Source organism: Pseudophryne corroboree, chromosome 11, assembly GCF_028390025.1.
Source record: "Pseudophryne corroboree isolate aPseCor3 chromosome 11, aPseCor3.hap2, whole genome shotgun sequence".
In the NCBI taxonomy this organism is placed as follows: Eukaryota; Metazoa; Chordata; class Amphibia; order Anura; family Myobatrachidae; genus Pseudophryne; species Pseudophryne corroboree.
Window position 1 is genome coordinate 332081638 of NC_086454.1, and position 19791 is coordinate 332101428.

Consider the following 19791-nt stretch of genomic DNA (forward strand, 5'->3'; position numbering starts at 1 on the left):
GCGGGGTTCCCATTGCTGAGAGTACAACTACTATAACCAAATGTGCGGGATTCCCATTGCTGAGAGTATAACTACTATAACCACATGTGCAGGGTTCCCATTGCTGAGAGTATAACTACTATAACCACATGTGCGGGGTTCCCATTGCTGAGAGTACAACTACTATAACCACATGTGCGGGGTTCCCATTGCTGAGAGTACAACTACTATAACCACATGTGCAGGGTTCCCATTGCTGAGAGTACAACTACTATAACCACATGTGCGGAGTTCCCATTGCTGAGAGTACAACTACTATAACCAAATGTTCAGGGTTCCCATTGCTGAGAGTACAACTACTATAACCAAATGTGCGGGATTCCCATTGCTGAGAGTACAACTACTATAACCAAATGTTCAGGGTTCCCATTGCTGAGAGTACAACTACTATAACCAAATGTGCAGGGTTCCCATTGCTGAGAGTACAACTACTATAAACAAATGTGCGGGGTTCCCATTGCTGAGAGTACAACTGCTATAACCAAATGTGCGGGGTTCCCATTGCTGAGAGTATAACTGCTATAACCAAATGTGCGGGGTTCCCACTGCTGAGAGTACAACTACTATGACCACACGTGCGGGTTCCCATTGCTAGGAGTAGCATTTATATACAATGCACAGCGAACTTATGAACACTGGGCCTAATTCATGTTGACAAGTAAAGCAAAAAAGTAAACAACTACGCAAAACCATGTTGCACAGCAGGTGGGTCGGATGTAATATGTGCAGAGAGATTTAGAGTTGGATGGGGTGTGTTCAAGCTTAAATCTAAACTAGCCGTCTTGTTTGTGGGCTACTTGCAAAAGCAGCCAGTATTTAGCCTGCATAGAAACAATATAAATGTATTTACTCCCCTTGCATGGCTACATGGTTTGTTCCAGACACTAAGGGGTAAATTTACTAAGGTGGGAGTTTTTTTTTAGAACTGGTGATGTTGCCTAAAGCAACCAATCAGATTCTACTTAACTTTATCAAGCTGCTTCTAGAAGATAATAGATAGAATCTGATTGGTTGCTATGGGCAACATCACCAGTTCTAAAAAAAAAAAAAAAAAACCTCCCACCTTAGTAAATTTACCCCTAAGTTACTTGCTTTTTCTGCTTTACTTAAAAACATGAATCAAGCTCACTGAAGAAAGGATTGTGCTGTAGCAACCAATCTCTCTGGAGTGCCAGTACATACATCTCTCTCAGACATACTATAGGGGGTCATTCCGACCTGATCGCATGCTGCCGTTTTTCACAGCGCTCAGGTCACTACTGCGCATGCACCGCAAAGCACAGGCGCGTCGTACGGGTACAAAGCGGATCGTTGCTGTAACGAAGAATCCATTCGCACAGCCGATCGCAAGGAGACTGACAGAAAGAGGGCGTTTATGGGTGTCAACTGACCGTTTTCTCGGAGTGGTTGGAAAAACGCAGGTGTGTCCAAGCGTTTGCAGGGCGGGTGTCTGTCGGTCAATTTCCGGGACCGGACAGGATGAAGTGTTCGCAGCGGCTGAGTTAGTTCTGAGCTACTCGAAGACTGCACAAACTATTTTTGTACCGCTCGGCTGCACATGCGATCGCACACTTGCACAGCAAATATACCCCCCCCCCAGTGGGCGGCGACTATGCGTTTGCACGGCTGCAAAAAGTAGCTAGCGAGCGATCAACTTGGAATGACCCCCACAGAAAGGTGCGTCAGTGTACTATTTCACTTACATATTCATTAAAGATTGGGGTGTACGTCAGCTTATTTTCCTCAGTGTCTTCAAATTCTTGGTAATACTTTTCCATGAAGGTTCTCTGTAGAAACTGGAACTGGTCATCTATATAGAAAAGAAATAATAAGATTTTACTTACCGATAAATCTATTTCTCATAGTCCGTAGTGGATGCTGGGGACTCCGTCAGGACCATGGGGATTAGCGGCTCCGCAGGAGACAGGGCACAAAAAGTAAGCTTTTAGGATCACATGGTGTGTACTGGCTCCTCCCCCCATGACCCTCCTCCAAGCCTCAGTTAGGTACTGTGCCCGGACGAGCGTACACAATAAGGAAGGATCTTGAATCCCGGGTAAGACTCATACCAGCCACACCAATCACACCGTACAACTTGTGATTTGAACCCAGTTAACAGTATGATAACAACGAAGGAGCCTCTGAAAAGATGGCCCACAACAATAATAACCCAATTTTTGTAACAATAATTATGTACAAGTAATGCAGACAATCCGCACTTGGGATGGGCGCCCAGCATCCACTACGGACTATGAGAAATAGATTTATCGATAAGTAAAATCTTATTTTCTCTAACGTCCTAGTGGATGCTGGGGACTCCGTCAGGACCATGGGGATTATACCAAAGCTCCCAAACGGGCGGGAGAGTGCGGATGACTCTGCAGCACCGAATGAGAGAACTCCAGGTCCTCCTCAGCCAGGGTATCAAATTTGTAGAATTTTACAAACGTGTTCCCCCCTGACCACGTAGCTGCTCGGCAAAGTTGTAAAGCCGAGACCCCTCGGGCAGCCGCCCAAGATGAGCCCACCTTCCTTGTGGAATGGGCATTTACAGATTTTGGCTGTGGCAGGCCTGCCACAGAATGTGCAAGCTGAATTGTACTACAAATCCAACGAGCAATAGTCTGCTTAGAAGCAGGAGCACCCAGCTTTTTGGGTGCATACAATATAAACAGCAAGTCAGACTTTCTGACTCCAGCCGTCCTGGAATTATATATATATATATATATATTTTCAGGGCCCTGACAACATCTAGCAACTTGGAGTCCTCCAAGTCCCTAGTAGCCGCAGGCACCACAATAGGTTGTTTCAGGTGAAACGCTGACACCACCTTAGGAAGAAACTGGGGACGAGTCCGCAGTTCTGCCCTGTCCGAATGGAAAATCAAATATGGGCTTTTGTAAGACAAAGCCGCCAATTCTAACACTCGCCTGGCCGAGGCCAGGGCCAACAGCATGGTCACTTTCCATGTGAGATATTTCAAATCCACAGATTTGAGCGGTTCAAACCACTATGATTTGAGGAATCCCAACACTACGTTGAGATCCCACGGTGCCACTGGAGGCACAAAAGGGGCTGTATATGCAATACTCCCTTGACAAATGTCTGGACTTCAGGAACTGAAGCCAATTCTTTCTGGAAGAAAATCTACAGGGCCGAAACTTGAACCTTAATGGACTCCAATTTGAGGCTCATAGACACTCCTGTTTGCAGGAAGTGCAGAAATCGACCTAGTTGAAATTTCTTCGTGGGGCCTTCCTGGCCTCACCCACGCAACATATTTTCACCACATGTGGTGATAACGTTGTGCGGTCACCTCCTTCCTGGCTTTGACCAGGGTAGGTATGACCTCTTCCGGAATGCCTTTTCCCTTAGGATCCGGCGTTCAACCGCCATGCCGTCAAACGCAGCCGCGGTAAGTCTTGGAACAGACATGGTACTTGCTGAAGCAAGTCCCTTCTTAGCTCCCGAGGCCATTAGTCCTCTGTGAGCATCTCTTGAAATTCCGGGTACCAAGTCCCTCTTGGCCAATCCGGAGCCACGAGTATAGTTCTTACTCCTCTACGTCTTATAATTCTCAATACCTTGGTTATGAGAAGCAGAGGAGGGAACACATACACCGACTGTTACACCCACGGTGTTACCAGGACATCCACAGCTATCGCCTGAAGGTCTCGTGACCTGGCGCAATACCTGTCCCGTTTTTTGTTCGGGCGGGATGCCATCATGTCCACCTTTGGTCTTTCCCAACGGTTCACAATCATGCGGAAAACTTCCCGATGAAGTTCCCACTCTCCCGGGTGGAGGTCGTGCCTGCTGAGGAAGTCTGCTTCCCAGTCGTCCACTCCCGGAATGAACACTGCTGACAGTGCTATCACATGATTTTCCGCCTAGCGAAAAATCCTTGCAGTTTTGCCACTGCCCTCCTGCTTCTTGTGCCGCCCTTTCCGTTTACGTGGGCGACTGCCGTGATGTTATCCCACTGGATCAAAACCGGCTGACCTTGAAGCAGAGGTCTTGCTAAGTTTAGAGCATTATAAATTTGCTCTTAGCTCCAGTATATTTATGTGGAGAGAATTCTCCAGACTTGATCACACTCCCTGGAAATTTCTTCCCTGTGTGACTGCTCTCCAGCCTCTCAGGCTGGCCTCCGTGGTCACCAGCACCCAATCCTGAATGCCGAATCTGCGGCCCTCTAGAAGATGAGCACTCTGTAATCACCACAGGAGAGACACCCTTGTCCTTGGATATAGGGTTATCCGCTGATGCATCTGAAGATGCGATCCGGACCATTTGTCCAGCAGATCCCACTGAAGAGTTCTTGCGTGAAATCTGCCGAATGGAATCGCTTCGTAATAAGCCACCATTTTTACCAGGACTCTTGTGCAATGATGCATTGACACTTTTCCTGGTTTTAGGAGGATCCCGATTAGCTCGGATAACTCCCTGGCTTTCTCCTCTGGGAGAAACACCTTTTTCTGGACTGTGTCCAGAATCATCCCTAGGACCAGCAGACGTGTCGTCGGAACAACTGCGGTTTTGGAATATTTAGAATCCACCCGTGTTGTCGTAGAACTACTTGAGATAGTGCTACTCCGACCTCCAACTGTTCTCTGGACCTTGTTCTTATCAGGAAGTCGTCCATTTTCTTTGAAGACGAATCCTCATTTCGGTCATTACCTTGGTAAGGACCCGGGGTGCCTTGGACAATCCAACGGCATCGTCTGAAACTGATAGTGACAGTTCTGTACCACGAACCTGAGGTACCCTCGGTGAGAAAGGCACATTTTTTGGGACATGGAGGTAAGCATCCCTGATGTCCCGGGACACCATATAGTCCCCTTCTTCCCGGTTCGCTATCACTGCTCTGAGTGACTCCATCTGGATTTGAACTTTTGTAAGTGTTCAAATATTTCAGATTTAGAATAGGTCTCACCTAGCCTTCTGGCTTCAGTACCACCATATAGTGTGGAATAATACCCCTTTCCTTGTTGTAGGAGGGGTACTTTGATTATCACCTGTTGGGAATACAGCTTGTGAATTGTTTTCAATACTGCCTCCCTGTCGGAGGGAGACATTGGTACAGCAGACTACAGGAACCTGCGAGGGGGAAACGTCTCGACATTCCAATCTGTACCCCTTGGATACTACTTGTAGGATCCAGGGGTCCTGTACGGTCCCAGCGTCATGCTGAGAACTTGGTAGAAGCGTTGGAGGGCTTCTGTTCCTGGGAATGGGCTGCCTGCTGCAGTCTTCTTCCCTTTCCTCTATCCCTGGGCAGATATGACTCTTATAGGGACGAAAGGACTGAGGCTGAAAAGACGGTGTCTTTTTCTGCAGAGATGTGACTTAGGGTAAAAAACGGTGGATTTTCCAGCAGTTGCCGTGACCACCAGGTCCCATGGACCGACCCCAAATAACTCCTCCCCTTTATACGGCAATACATCTTTGTGCCGTTTGGAATCTGCATCACCTGACCACTGTCGTGTCCATAAACATCTTCTTGCAGATATGGACATCGCATTTACTCTTGATGCCAGAGTGCAAATATCCCTCTGCGCATCTCGCATATATAGAAATGCATCCTTTAAATGCTCTATAGTCAATAAAATACTGTCCCTGTCAAGGGTATCAATATTTTTAGTCAGGGAATCCGACCAAGCCACCTCAGCTCTGCACATCCAGGCTGAGGCGATCGCTGGTCGCAGTATAACACCAGCATGTGTATGTATACTTTTTAGGATATTTTCCAGCCTCCTATCAGCTGGCTCCTTAAGTACGGCCCTATCTGTAGATGGTACCGCCACTTGTTCTGATAAGCATGTGAGCGCCTTATCCACCCTAAGGGGTGTTTCCCAACGCGCCCTAACTTCTGGCGGGAAAGGGTATACCGCCAATAATTTTCTATCGGGGGAAACCCACGCATCATCACACACTTAATTTAATTTATCTGATTCAGGAAAAACTACAGGTAGTTTTTTCACATCCCACATAATACCCTTTTTTGTGGTACTTGTAGTATCAGAAATATGTAACACCTCCTTCATTGCCCTTAACGTGTGGCCCTAAAGGAAAATACGTTTGTTTCTTCACCGTCGACACTGAAATCAGTGTCCGTGTCTGGGTCTGTGTCGACCGACTGAGGTAAATGGGCGTTTTACAGCCCCTGACGGTGTTTGAGACGCCTGGACAGGTACTAATTTGTTCGCCGGCCGTCTCATGTCGTCAACCGGCTTGCAGCGTGTTGACATTATCACGTAATTCAATAAATAAGCCATCCATTCCGGTGTCGACTCCCTAGAGAGTGACATCACCATTACAGGCAATTTGCTCCGCCTCCTCACCAACATTTTCCTCATACATGTCGACACACACGTACCGACATACAGCACACACATAGGGAATGCTCTGATAGAGGACAGGACCCACTAGCCCTTTGGGGAGACAGAGGGAGAGTTTGCCAGCACACACCAAAACGCTATAATTATATAGGGACAACCTTTATATAAGTGTTCCTCCCTTATAGCATTTAATATATATTCATATCGCCAAATCAGTGCCCCCCCTCTCTGTTTTAACCCTGTTTCTGTAGTGCAGTGCAGGGGAGAGCAAGGGAGCCTTCCCACCAGCATTTCTGTGAGGGAAAATGGCGCTGTGTGCTGAGGAGAATAGGCCCCGCCCCCTTTTCGGCGGGCTTCTTCTCCGGAGTTTGTGATATCTGGCAGGGGTTAAATACATCCATATAGCCTCAAGGGCTATATGTGATGTATTTTTCGCCATACAGGTATTATACATTGCTGCCCAGGGCGCCCCCCCCCCCGCGCCCTGCACCCTCCGTGACCGCTGTGTGAAGTGTGCTGACAACAATGGCGCACAGCTGCAGTGCTGTGCGCTACCTGATGAAGACTGAAAGTCTTCTGCCGCCTGGTTCCGGACCTCTTCAATCTTCAGCATCTGCAAGGGGGGTCGGCGGCGCGGCTCCGGGACGAACCCCAGGGCGAGACCTGTGTTCCGACTCCCTCTGGAGCTAATGGTGTCCAGTAGCCTAAGAAGCCAATCCATCCTGCACGCAGGTGAGTTCACTTCTCTCCCCTAAGTCCCTCGATGCAGTGAGCCAGTTGCCAGCAGGACTCACTGAAAATAAAGAACCTAAAAACTTTTTCTAAGCAACTCTTTAAGAGAGCCACCTAGATTGCACCCTGCTCGGACGGGCACAAAAACCTAACTGAGGCTTGGAGGAGGGTCATGGGGGGAGGAGCCAGTACACACCATGTGATCCTAAAAGCTTACTTTTTGTGCCCTGTCTCCTGCGGAGCCGCTAATCCCCATGGTCCTGACGGAGTCCCCAGCATCCACTAGGACGTTAGAGAAAAAAGCACGCTGTAAGCCGCTTCAATGTTCCTACTAAACTAATTGAACACAGAAGACATCTCATCAGCTGCAATACATTGCGCTCTTTATCCCATTAATGTCTTTTCTCTTCTTCTTTCATTTACACATAGGGGGATATTCAATTAGTCGCAAGGTTTACCCCACTGGTAATTGCCACGCCAGAGCAATTCAATTAGCATGGATTACCCTGCGTATGAATGCCCAATGCGAGACTGAACCTCGCATTAAAGTCTGCAAGTAAATAGCAAAATCAGGGGTTCACATGCTGGGTATAAAAACCGAGACGACCAGCCCCAGAGAGGCAGGACGTGTAAGCCGTGGGAGGGGTTAGGGTAGGTTTAGGCTGCGGTGGGAGGGTTAGGCTGCCCCCTTAGGGTATTAGGTTTAGGCTGCTGGGAGAGCGGGTTAGGGGGCCAAAGGTGGAAGGTAAGTATACGTGGAATCAGATTTCTTTTCTATTTGGTCTCAAATTATTTTGCCTAGTGCTACCATGGCAGCTTACTATTAAGGCTATTCAATGCCTAGTTGGGTGTGGCTCACAGGCCAGCCCCATATAGATGTTCCCTCTGTAGCAGGAGAGTACATGTAACTGCAATGTAATGGTGTGCTGGGCATATATGCTAGTGTAGGGGCTTGCAGAATATTGGGGTCCCTCAACGATGTGCTGCAAGCTTAAATGTTTTGCTCAAAATATGCCCAAATCCCCTCTGTTATATTTGCTACATACACACAGATTTGCAGTATACAGTATTATTGTTAGTGCCGATAGCAAATGTCTTGCAAGTCTGCCTACCAGACATCAGGTATATAGCCAGTAACCAACTAGTAGATCTTCCTACATGGATCTTGGTTCGATAATGCAGCCTCTATCTTGCAGTCTCTCAGGAAGGTGACTTGCGATGAGCGAACCACCGTCACCTGCTACTGATGCGTTTCAACCTAATCGGTCTTTGTCAAGGCTACTTGACAAAGACTGATTAGGTTGAAGTGCATCTGCAGAAGATGAAAATGGCTGCATATTGAGGGTCATTCCGAGTTGTTCGCTAGCTGCTTTCGTTCGCAGCGCAGCGATCAGGCAAAAAAACGGCAGTTCTGCGCATGCGCGTCGTACTCTTACAACGAACGATGGAGTTTCACACAGGGTCTAGCAAAGCTTTTCAGTCGCACTGCTGGCCGCAGAGTGATTGACAGGAAGTGGGTGTTTCTGGGTGTCAACTGACCGTTTTCAGGGAGTGAGTGGAAAAACGCAGGCGTGCCAGATAAAAATGCAGGCGTGGCTGGGGAAACGTAGGCGTGGCTGGCCGAACGCAGGGCGTGTTCGTGACGTCAAAACAGGAACTGAATAGTCTGAAGTGATCGCAAGCTAGGAGTAGGTCTGCAGCTACTCTGAAACTGCACAAAATTATTTTGTAGCCATTCTGCGATCCTTTCATTCACACTTCTGCTAAGCTAAGATACACTCCCAGAGGGCGGCGGCCTAGCGTTTGCATGGCTGCTAAAAGCAGCAAGTGAGCGATCAACTCGGAATGAGGGCCCTTGTGTCTATAGTTTTAAAACATTTTTTGTGAGTGACGCCATCTTTTTTTTTTTCCCCGGTACGTTATTTTAGAATAAAAGCTATAATGCACTAGATCCATCCTCTGTTTTTCAATAGAATGATCCCTGCATCCTCTAGAAAACTCACCAGGAAATACAGAGATTTAGAGGTCACGCAAAAGAAAACAGGACCACACAACTTAAATACATTGCTCTCAAACACTGTGCAAACCATAGGGGTGTAAGGAAACCTACTAGCAAAATTGTTCTCATCCTTTCTGAAAAGGAACCAGAATGTTTAATACAGGATGAGGCAAAATAGCTCCTAGATGTCACATGTTAAAAAAGGCTTATTCAAAATGTTAGTACATATTGTGAAAGTGCATGGAATATAGATAATTTTCAGTTGGTTTTGAATATGATACAATCATTACTTGGCATATAGCAGCCTTCTGTTCATTTATGGTTCTTGGTGGATGTTTGTAGGCCTCAGCTCTCATGTGGCCCTGGTGGCTGTGTAGAGGCCTTCTATGAAGCTAATGAGGAAAGTTTTCTGCTCAGAAACAATAAATGATGCTGGTTGACGTAGCCAGACTAATGAAAGTGAGCTTCATCAGGAGAGTGCAGCGATAGTGCCGGAAGTGACCCACCAAAAGATGCGAAACTTCAGAAATACACTACAAATGTGTATCATGAATGAAGGCCACCATCTGGGCAATATCCTATTCAAAACCATTTATATATGTCAGAATTAGGAAAGGGTTTGGGGCGTGGGCCCCCCTGGGTTGGTGTTGCTGGGCTGCTTTGGGGCGTCATTATTGTAACACTTATGTAACATGTTTCAGCATTTAAACTGTGTTTATTCATGTAACACTATTTGAACACTTTTATTGCTACCTCTGACCTATGCCTCTTATTAATGCAACACTTATTAGCATTTACAATGCCACTTCTCTCTTGTGTGATGCTATAGGATGGTTGGGCTGTACTGGTCGAGGGTTCCTGTGATCTGGACCTTAGGAATGTTCGGAACCCACCTGATGAGATCACCTAGCCGTGGTAGGTGGGTCCAATTGGCCAAAAATTATACTAAGAATCTCAATTTTATTCTGTGTCAAAGAATTTATTATAATTGTTCCGATTGTCAGTTCTTAGTTTTTACCGTGTGCGCCGGCATTTAACTTATTTTTTTCTGTGTGGAACTACAAGTCTCAGTATGGTAGCACCCCCTTATGTTTAGATTTAGTGTGTGCAGCCCGGCACCTCCCGTCATTGGTGGAAGTATAAATCACGCAATCTGGCCGCACAGTCCTCAGAAACTGTTGGGAGTAAGCACTGCATTGCCATTCTCATATCTAGTCCCCCCTCACACCCCATAATTATTTATTAACAGTTTCTTATGTAGCGCAGCATATTCCGTTGCGCTTTACAATTAGAGCAACAGTAATAGAACAAAACTGGGTAAAAACAGACAGACATAGAGGTAGGAAGGCGCTGCTCACAAGCTTACAATCTATAGGGAAATAGGCATAGATACACAAGGATAGATGCTACCTATTGCATAATGGTCCACCAGATTGCTAGGTTCTTAATGGGTTGTATGATGATACCCCGCAATGTTGATCAAGTGTCAGGAGGGTGTGAGAGTAAAGAAAGACAAAATATGTGAGGTTATGTCTACTGTACAGAGAGGATGTAATTAGATAGGGAAGCAGTGAAGGTTATGTGGGTGGGTCTGGAATTTGATAGGCTTTTCTGAAGAGTTGAGTTTTCAGGGAACGTTTAAAGGTTTGAAGACTAGAGGCGAGTCTTATTGTGCGTGGGAGGGCATTCCATAGAGCTGCACAGGAAAAGGCGGGATGTTACTGTAATGCATCCTAGCATGAGGCACAGAGCCGAGCATTGTGGTTGCACGTCACCCCTTTCCCCCCCCCTCCCATCCACCAAATCTGGTAATATTTACCCATTATAATGTCCTCCAATTGTCCTATCACGGAGTCAAACTCCTCATCCTTGGGGGATGATCTGAAAAGGAAAACCATTATCTATAGATTAATGCCTTTAATACACAAGAGCCTGGATAACGGCAAGTAGGCCTATAACAGTGTTTCCTAGTTACCAATCAGGGAACAGTCTGGTCAGCTGCATATTGGCCAAGGGTACAGTACAACCAGAGAATGCCATAGCAGGATCCCTATTGCTGCTCAGCACTTAGTAACAGGTGTTCTACACCTACACAACAACAGACTGACATTACACGTGTGCTATACAGAGTAATGCCTCCCACCTCATTCCCTGATGCCTCTACTTTATCCCAGGAGCTCCTGCAGAATACACATCTGGGGTTCTGTGGAAGCTGCCGGCCGAATGGAGACATTTCTCCTCAACACCGCTTCTAATGCAGGGCTACCCAACATGCGGCCCTCCAGCTGTGGCAGAACTACACATACCAACATGCCCTGCCACCGTTTTAGCATGCCCTAATAGCAAAACTATGGCAGGGCATGCTGGGATGTATAGGTCCAGCTTTACACTGAGGCACCATGTGTAGAGTTTGCAGGGCCGCCAGGTGTAACCAGATTACACAAGGGCAAAATGGATCTTTATTACAACAGATATCCAATACCAAAACAACTTGTTTCCTTTTCTATAAATGTAAAGGTCAGTAATTTTATCTCTAGCCATCTCTCGCCTACTGCGACCTTTCCAATCTGGTATTCCCATCACCTATCTAGTCCCATTTCATTCCATTTTAAATGCTGTGGTATGAGTGGTATTTTCTCGGTGCTGCTTATCTACCAGACCATCCTACGCTGGTTTCTTCATATCTAGAATACAATGCAAATGACTTACCCTCATCGGTGGCTCCTACCTGTGATTCTGGGGTGTCTGGCCGAGGCGGCCGTCTGAAATGTGTGCGTGCGTAGGATCGCAATCCCGTGCGTGCATACAAATGAACAATCAGCCTGGGCTTCTATGGGCTGCATCGGCTGCAGCCCTGAGAAGTCAGATAGGGCTGCTGTTCTAGCAAGGAAGTGGCTTCCCATTGTACGAGCTCTCTCTGCTAACTGCAGTTCGGACTAGGTTAGGGGAAGAAAATACCTCACCCTGGGACTGCCTGTCCGGCTGTGATTAGCAATGAGCTCTTCCAGTGGAAAGTCACTGCCACTGTCAGGCAGTTCCTGTGGGTGGCTGATTATCCGTGGAGGGCTGCAGACCCTAGGTAAAATCCGCCACTGCTACCCTTACCTACAAAGCCCTACGCTACACCACACCACATCATACAACTCTAACTCATCAACTCAAAATACTCTTCCTCATGTGATCTTTAATCTCCCTTGGGCCTCTACCTACAAGACTTCTCCAGTGCTAATATCATCCCCATCAGACTCTCCTACAGTCACGGAAAACCCATCAATTCACCAGAGTCTACCCTTCTACGTCCCCTGGTCCACATTCACTACTGTCCAATCTCCGGCTCTCTGCCACACTTGCTCCTTGTCTCAGTTCTGCTCTTTTCTCACTACATTGTAAATTCTGAAGAGCAGGGCCCCCCGAGCCCTTATTTTTTTTGCCTTCTATGTCCCTATTTTATGTAATCTTAGGTCCCCCCATGATCCAGTGTTGAGGGGCACCACGGCGCTATACAAAACAACATCGACAACAAAAATAGTAATAACAAACTGTGTTGTTTTCCTCCTTCTTACATCGATAGTGTAAAATATTCTTCTTCCAGGTCCTCCATATCAGGCTAAGTAGCTCTGTAAAATGTAAAAACAGAGATTTAGACAAACATTATACTTCTATTCCAGTTATTGGGTGACAATACAACTACACTCGTAAACCCACGTTCTTCCATTTGTTTTTGTTTTTCTTGTAGTCTAATTTGTATTTGCATAGTTTTGAATATATTGGGCTTGACTCTTAGTGTAAGTGGAAATGTAGACGGAACTCGCGGTATCTGTTCACTGCACATGTGCTGGTCAATGCATTTGCACACGGATGGACATTGCACGAGCAGACTGATCTGTCCACTGACAGTGCGCGGTTTCTGTTAAATTGGCTTTTTTTTTTCTGGGCACTGACTATGCGACGGATCCATCCCGGGGAGTGTAATGTTCATTCTAGCACCCTGCACCTTTTAAATCCTGTGCAGTACCTCTTTCCTGCCAGGGGTGTTGCTCTCTGCTCTGGTGCTTCTCAGCACACACAGGTCTGTATCACAACACTGAATAACATATCAGAGTGTGCTGAGAAGCACCACAGCAGAGAGCGACACCTCAGGCAGGAAAGAGGAACTGCACGGATTTTGAAAGGTGCAGGGTGCTAGAATGAACACTAGGAGTGTAAGCCGACTTCCATGCTTGTTCCTAGTGTGTGTACGGAGATGGGACACAGATGTATCTTGCCACCCAAGCACGTAGTGGGGCCAAGTCCCATTACTGATAATGACGGCCGAGGACAGAAAAGCAGCGTTGCGCCGGCCTTCCGCATGTATACATACAGATAATCAGCACAGACAGACGGTGGATAATCAGCAGAGACATATACTGGCATTAGCATAAAATAGATCACACATTGAAATGGCCCTATTTAGAGGCAAGTACTGGATAAATTTATAGAATGTGATAGTATTAGGAATGTTAGGGACCCATGTGATGAAGTCACCTGGCCGCGGTACATGGGCCCGCATATTTGCGCAAATGTGTGCTAAGAACTTCAGTTATTCTCCATGTTATTTGTGAAGGTTTATTTAAATTATTCTTACTATCAATGTTCTTGGTGCTAGTAGTGTGCATCTGCGTCTCTTTTCCATTAGCATAAAATAGCAAGCGGCGGCTGTACGGGAAAGTGGGCGCAGAATCAGACACTTTGTGCGAATGCAAAAATAAGAATTTACTTACCGATAATTCTATTTCTCATAGTCCGTAGTGGATGCTGGGGACTCCGAAAGGACCATGGGGAATAGCGGCTACGCAGGAGACTGGGCACAAAAGTAAAAAGCTTTAGGACTACCTGGTGTGCACTGGCTCCTCCCCCTATGACCCTCCTCCAAGCCTCAGTTAGGATACTGTGCCCGGACGAGCGTACACAATAAGGAAGGATTTTGAATCCCGGGTAAGACTCATACCAGCCACACCAATCACACCGTACAACTTGTGATCTGAACCCAGTTAACAGCATGATAACAGAAGGAGCCTCTGAAAAGATGGCTCACAACAACAATAACCCGATTTTTGTAACAATAACTATGTACAAGTAATGCAGACAATCCGCACTTGGGATGGGCGCCCAGCATCCACTACGGACTATGAGAAATAGAATTATCGGTAAGTAAATTCTTATTTTCTCTAACGTCCTAGTGGATGCTGGGGACTCCGAAAGGACCATGGGGATTATACCAAAGCTCCCAAACGGGCGGGAGAGTGCGGATGACTCTGCAGCACCGAATGAGAGAACTCCAGGTCCTCCTCAGCCAGGGTATCAAATTTGTAGAATTTAGCAAACGTGTTTGCCCCTGACCAAGTAGCTGCTCGGCAAAGTTGTAAAGCCGAGACCCCTCGGGCAGCCGCCCAAGATGAGCCCACTTTCCGTGTGGAATGGGCTTTTACAGATTTTGGCTGTGGCAGGCCTGCCACAGAATGTGCAAGCTGAATTGTACTACAAATCCAACGAGCAATCGTCTGCTTAGAAGCAGGAGCACCCAGCTTGTTGGGTGCATACAGGATAAACAGCGAGTCAGATTTTCTGACTCCAGCCGTCCTGGAAACATATATTTTCAGGGCCCTGACTACGTCCAGCAACTTGGAATCCTCCAAGTCCCTAGTAGCCGCAGGCACCACAATAGGCTGGTTTAAGTGAAATGCTGAAACCACCTTAGGGAGAAATTGAGGACGAGTCCTCAATTCTGCCCTGTCCGTATGAAAAATTAGGTAAGGGCTTTTATAGGATAAAGCCGCCAATTCTGAGACACGCCTGGCTGAAGCCAGGGCTAACAGCATTACCACTTTCCATGTGAGATATTTTAAGTCCACAGTGGTGAGTGGTTCAAACCAATGTGATTTTAGGAACCCCAAAACTACATTGAGATCCCAAGGTGCCACTGGAGGCACAAAAGGAGGCTGTATATGCAGTACTCCCTTGACAAACGTCTGAACTTCAGGAACAGAAGCTAGTTCTTTTTGGAAGAATATTGACAGGGCCGAAATTTGAACCTTAATGGACCCTAATTTGAGGCCCATAGACAGTCCTGTTTGCAGGAAATGCAGGAATCGACCCAGTTGAAATTCCTCTGTAGGGGCCTTCCTGGCCTCGCACCACGCAACATATTTACGCCAAATACGGTGATAATGTTGTACGGTTACATCCTTCCTGGCTTTGATCAGGGTAGGGATGACTTCATCCGGAATGCCTTTTTCCTTCAGGATCCGGCGTTCAACCGCCATGCCGTCAAACGCAGCCGCGGTAAGTCTTGGAACAGACATGGTCCCTGCTGGAGCAGGTCCTTTCTTAGAGGTAGAGGCCACGGGTCTTCCGTGAGCATCTCTTGAATTTCCGGGTACCAAGTACTTCTTGGCCAATCCGGAGCCACGAGTATAGTCTTTACTCCTCTCCTTCTTATGATTCTCAGTACTTTTGGTATGAGAGGAAGAGGAGGGAACACATACACTGACTGGTACACCCACGGTGTTACCAGAGCGTCCACAGCTATTGCCTGAGGGTCCCTTGACCTGGCGCAATATCTGTCCAGTTTTTTGTTGAGGCGGGACGCCATCATGTCCACCTTTGGTTTTTCCCAACGGTTCACAATCATGTGGAAGACTTCTGGGTGAAGTCCCCACTCCCCCGGGTGAAGATAGTGTCTGCTGAGGAAGTCTGCTTCCCAGTTGTCCACTCCCGGAATGAACACTGCTGACAGTGCTATCACATGATTTTCCGCCCAGCGAAGAATCCTTGCCACTTCCGTCATTGCCCTCCTGCTTCTTGTGCCGCCCTGTCTGTTTACGTGGTCGACTGCCGTGATGTTGTCCGACTGGATCAACACCGGCTGACCCTGAAGCAGAGGTCTTGCCTGACTTAGGGCATTGTAAATGGCCCTTAGTTCCAGGATATTTATGTGAAGTGACGTTTCCATGCTTGACCACAAGCCCTGGAAATTTCTTCCCTGTGTGACTGCTCCCCAGCCTCTCAGGCTGGCATCCGTGGTCACCAGGACCCAATCCTGAATGCCGAATCTGCGGCCCTCTAGGAGATGAGCACTCTGTAACCACCACAGGAGAGACACCCTTGTCCTTGGAGACAGGGTTATCCGCTGATGCATTTGAAGATGCGATCCGGACCATTTGTCCAGCAGATCCCACTGAAAAGTTCTTGCGTGGAATCTGCCGAATGGAATCGCTTCGTAAGAAGCCACCATCTTTCCCAGGACCCTTGTGCATTGATGTACTGACACTTGGCCTGGTCTTAGGAGGTTCCTGACTAGGTCGGATAACTCCCTGGCTTTCTCTTCCGGGAGAAACACCTTTTTCTGTACTGTGTCCAGAATCATTCCTAGGAACAGCAGACGTGTCGTCGGAATCAGCTGCGATTTTGGAATATTTAGAATCCATCCGTGCTGTCGTAGTACTACTTGAGATAGTGCTACTCCGACCTCTAACTGTTCTCTGGACCTTGCCCTTATCAGGAGATCGTCCAAGTAAGGGATAATTAAGACGCCTTTTCTTCGAAGAAGAATCATCATTTCGGCCATTACCTTGGTAAAGACCCGGGGTGCCGTGGACAATCCAAACGGCAGCGTCTGAAACTGATAGTGACAGTTCTGTACCACAAACCTGAGGTACCCTTGGTGAGAAGGGCAAATTGGGACATGGAGGTAAGCATCCTTGATGTCCAGAGACACCATATAGTCCCCTTCTTCCAGGTTCGCTATCACTGCTCTGAGTGATTCCATCTTGAATTTGAACCTTTGTATGTAAGTGTTCAAGGATTTCAGATTTAAAATAGGTCTCACCGAGCCGTCCGGCTTCGGTACCACAAACAGCGTGGAATAATACCCCTTTCCCTGTTGTAGGAGGGGTACCTTGATTATCACTTGCTGGGAATACAGCTTGTGAATGGCTTCCAATACCGCCTCCCTGTCGGGGGGAGACGTTGGTAAAGCAGACTTCAGGAACCGGCGAGGGGGAGACGTCTCGAATTCCAATTTGTACCCCTGAGATACTACCTGCAGGATCCAGGGGTCCACTTGCGAGTGAGCCCACTGCGCGCTGAAATTCTTGAGACGGGCCCCCACCGTGCCTGAGTCCGCTTGTAAGGCCCCAGCGTCATGCTGAGGACTTGGCAGAAGCGGGGGAGGGCTTCTGTTCGTGGGAAGAGGCTGTCTGCTGCAGTCTTTTTCCCCTTCCTCTGCCCCGGGGCAGATATGAGTGGCCTTTTGCCCGCTTGCCCTTATGGGGACGAAAGTACTGAGCCTGAAAAGACGGTATCTTTTTCTGCTGCGAGGTGACTTGGGGTAAAAAGGTGGATTTCCCAGCCGTTGCCGTGGCCACCAGGTCCGATAGACCGACCCCAAATAACTCCTCCCCTTTATACGGCAATACTTCCATATGCCGTTTGGAATCCGCATCCCCTGACCACTGTCGCGTCCATAATCCTCTTCTGGCAGAAATGGACATCGCACTTACTCTTGATGCCAGAGTGCAAATATCCCTCTGTGCATCTCGCATATATAGAAATGCATCCTTTAAATGCTCTATAGTCAATAATATATTGTCCCTGTCCAGGGTATCAATATTTTCAGTCAGGGAATCCGACCAAGCCACCCCAGCACTGCACATCCAGGCTGAGGCGATTGCCGGTCGCAGTATAATACCAGTATGTGTGTATATACTTTTTAGGATATTTTCCAGCTTCCTATCAGCTGGTTCCTTGAGGGCGGCCGTATCAGGAGACGGTAACACCACTTGTTTTGATAAGCGTGTGAGCGCCTTATCTACCCTAGGGGGTGTTTCCCAACGTGCCCTAACCTCTGGCGGGAAAGGGTATAATGCCAATAATTTTTTAGAAATTAGCAGTTTTTTATCGGGGGAAACCCACGCTTCATCACACACCTCATTTAATTCATCTGATTCGGGAAAAACTACGGGTAGTTTTTTCACACCCCACATAATACCCTTTTTTGTGGTACTTGTAGTATCAGAAATGTTCAAAACCTCCTTCATTGCCGTGATCATGTAACGTGTGGCCCTACTGGAAAATACGTTTGTTTCCTCACCGTCGACACTGGAGTCAGTGTCCGTGTCTGTATCGACCTGAGGTAACGGGCGCTTTAGAGCCCCTGACGGTGTTTGAGACGCCTGTACAGGTATTAACTGATTTGCCGGCTGTCTCATGTCGTCAACAGTCTTTTGTAAAGTGCTGACACTATCACGTAATTCTTTCCATAAGACCATCCAGTCAGGTGTCGACTCCCTAGGGGGTGACATCACTAACACAGGCAATTGCTCCGCCTCCACACCATTTTCCTCCTCATACATGTCGACACAACGTACCGACACACAGCACACACACAGGGAATGCTCTGATAGAGGACAGGACCCCACTAGCCCTTTGGGGAGACAGAGGGAGAGTTTGCCAGCACACACCAGAGAGCTATATATATATACAGGGATAACCTTATATAAGTGTTTTTCCCTAATATAGCTGCTGTATATATTTATATGCCAATTTAGTGCCCCCCCTCTCTTGTTTTACCCTGTTTCTGTAGTGCAGGACTGCAGGGAAGAGTCAGGGAGCCTTCCTCCAACGGAGCTGTGAGGAAAAAATGGCGCCAGTGTGCTGAGGAGATAGGCTCCGCCCCCTTCTCGGCGGCCTTTCTCCCGCTTTTTTATGGAAAAATTGGCAGGGGTTAAATGCATCCATATAGCCCAGGAGCTATATGTGATGTATTTTTTTGCCAAAAAAGGTGTTTTATTGCGTCTCAGGGCGCCCCCCCCAGCGCCCTGCACCCTCAGTGACCGGAGTGTGAAGTGTGCTGAGAGCAATGGCGCACAGCTGCGGTGCTGTGCGCTACCTTATTGAAGGCAGGACGTCTTCTGCCGCCGATTTTCCGGACCTCTTCAGTCTTCTGGCTCTGTAAGGGGGCCGGCGGCGCGGCTCTGGGACCCATCCATGGCTGGGCCTGTGATCGTCCCTCTGGAGCTAATGTCCAGTAGCCTAAGAAGCCCAATCCACTCTGCACGCAGGTGAGTTCGCTTCTTCTCCCCTTAGTCCCTCGGTGCAGTGAGCCTGTTGCCAGCAGGTCTCACTGAAAATAAAAAACCTACTTTAAACTTTTACACTAAGCAGCTCAGGAGAGCCCCTTAGCCTGCACCCGTCTCGTTCGGGCACAAAAATCTAACTGAGGCTTGGAGGAGGGTCATAGGGGGAGGAGCCAGTGCACACCAGGTAGTCCTAAAGCTTTTTACTTTTGTGCCCAGTCTCCTGCGGAGCCGCTATTCCCCATGGTCCTTTCGGAGTCCCCAGCATCCACTAGGACGTTAGAGAAATATGGTTACGCTGTTGGGATTCGGCCTGATATTTAATATTGGCAAAATGTATTTCTGTCTGCGAATGGATCAGCCGATACATTTTACCCACACTTCAATATAGGTTACAGGTAGGGAACACACAACTCTGTAAAGGAATACTGGGATTTATATTCCCATAATAGCTAATCCCACAATAACCCCCATCTCACATGCAGCCAGTCTATGTCTCAGGGGTTGTGGAAGTGCCTGGTTGTACATAGGCTGCCTAGCCCTGAAGACATAGTCCGCAGTGTTA

The 19791-nt window shown here is 47.6% G+C and overlaps 1 protein-coding gene across 2 annotated transcripts in view; it reads right to left on the reverse strand.

Annotated features, from left to right (window-relative positions):
• ARL2BP (ADP ribosylation factor like GTPase 2 binding protein) overlaps positions 1 to 19791 on the reverse strand; it is a 33928-nt gene that overhangs the window by 13947 nt on the left and 190 nt on the right. For both annotated transcript variants that reach the window (XM_063945761.1, XM_063945762.1), the window contains exons 2-4: positions 12675 to 12728; positions 10931 to 10992; positions 1743 to 1849 (exon numbers count right to left, since the gene is read on the reverse strand). In XM_063945761.1, coding sequence (XP_063801831.1) covers positions 1743 to 1849; positions 10931 to 10992; positions 12675 to 12712 — 207 coding nt within the window. In that variant the 5' untranslated portion in view covers positions 12713 to 12728. The remainder of the gene's footprint in view (positions 1 to 1742; positions 1850 to 10930; positions 10993 to 12674; positions 12729 to 19791) is intronic.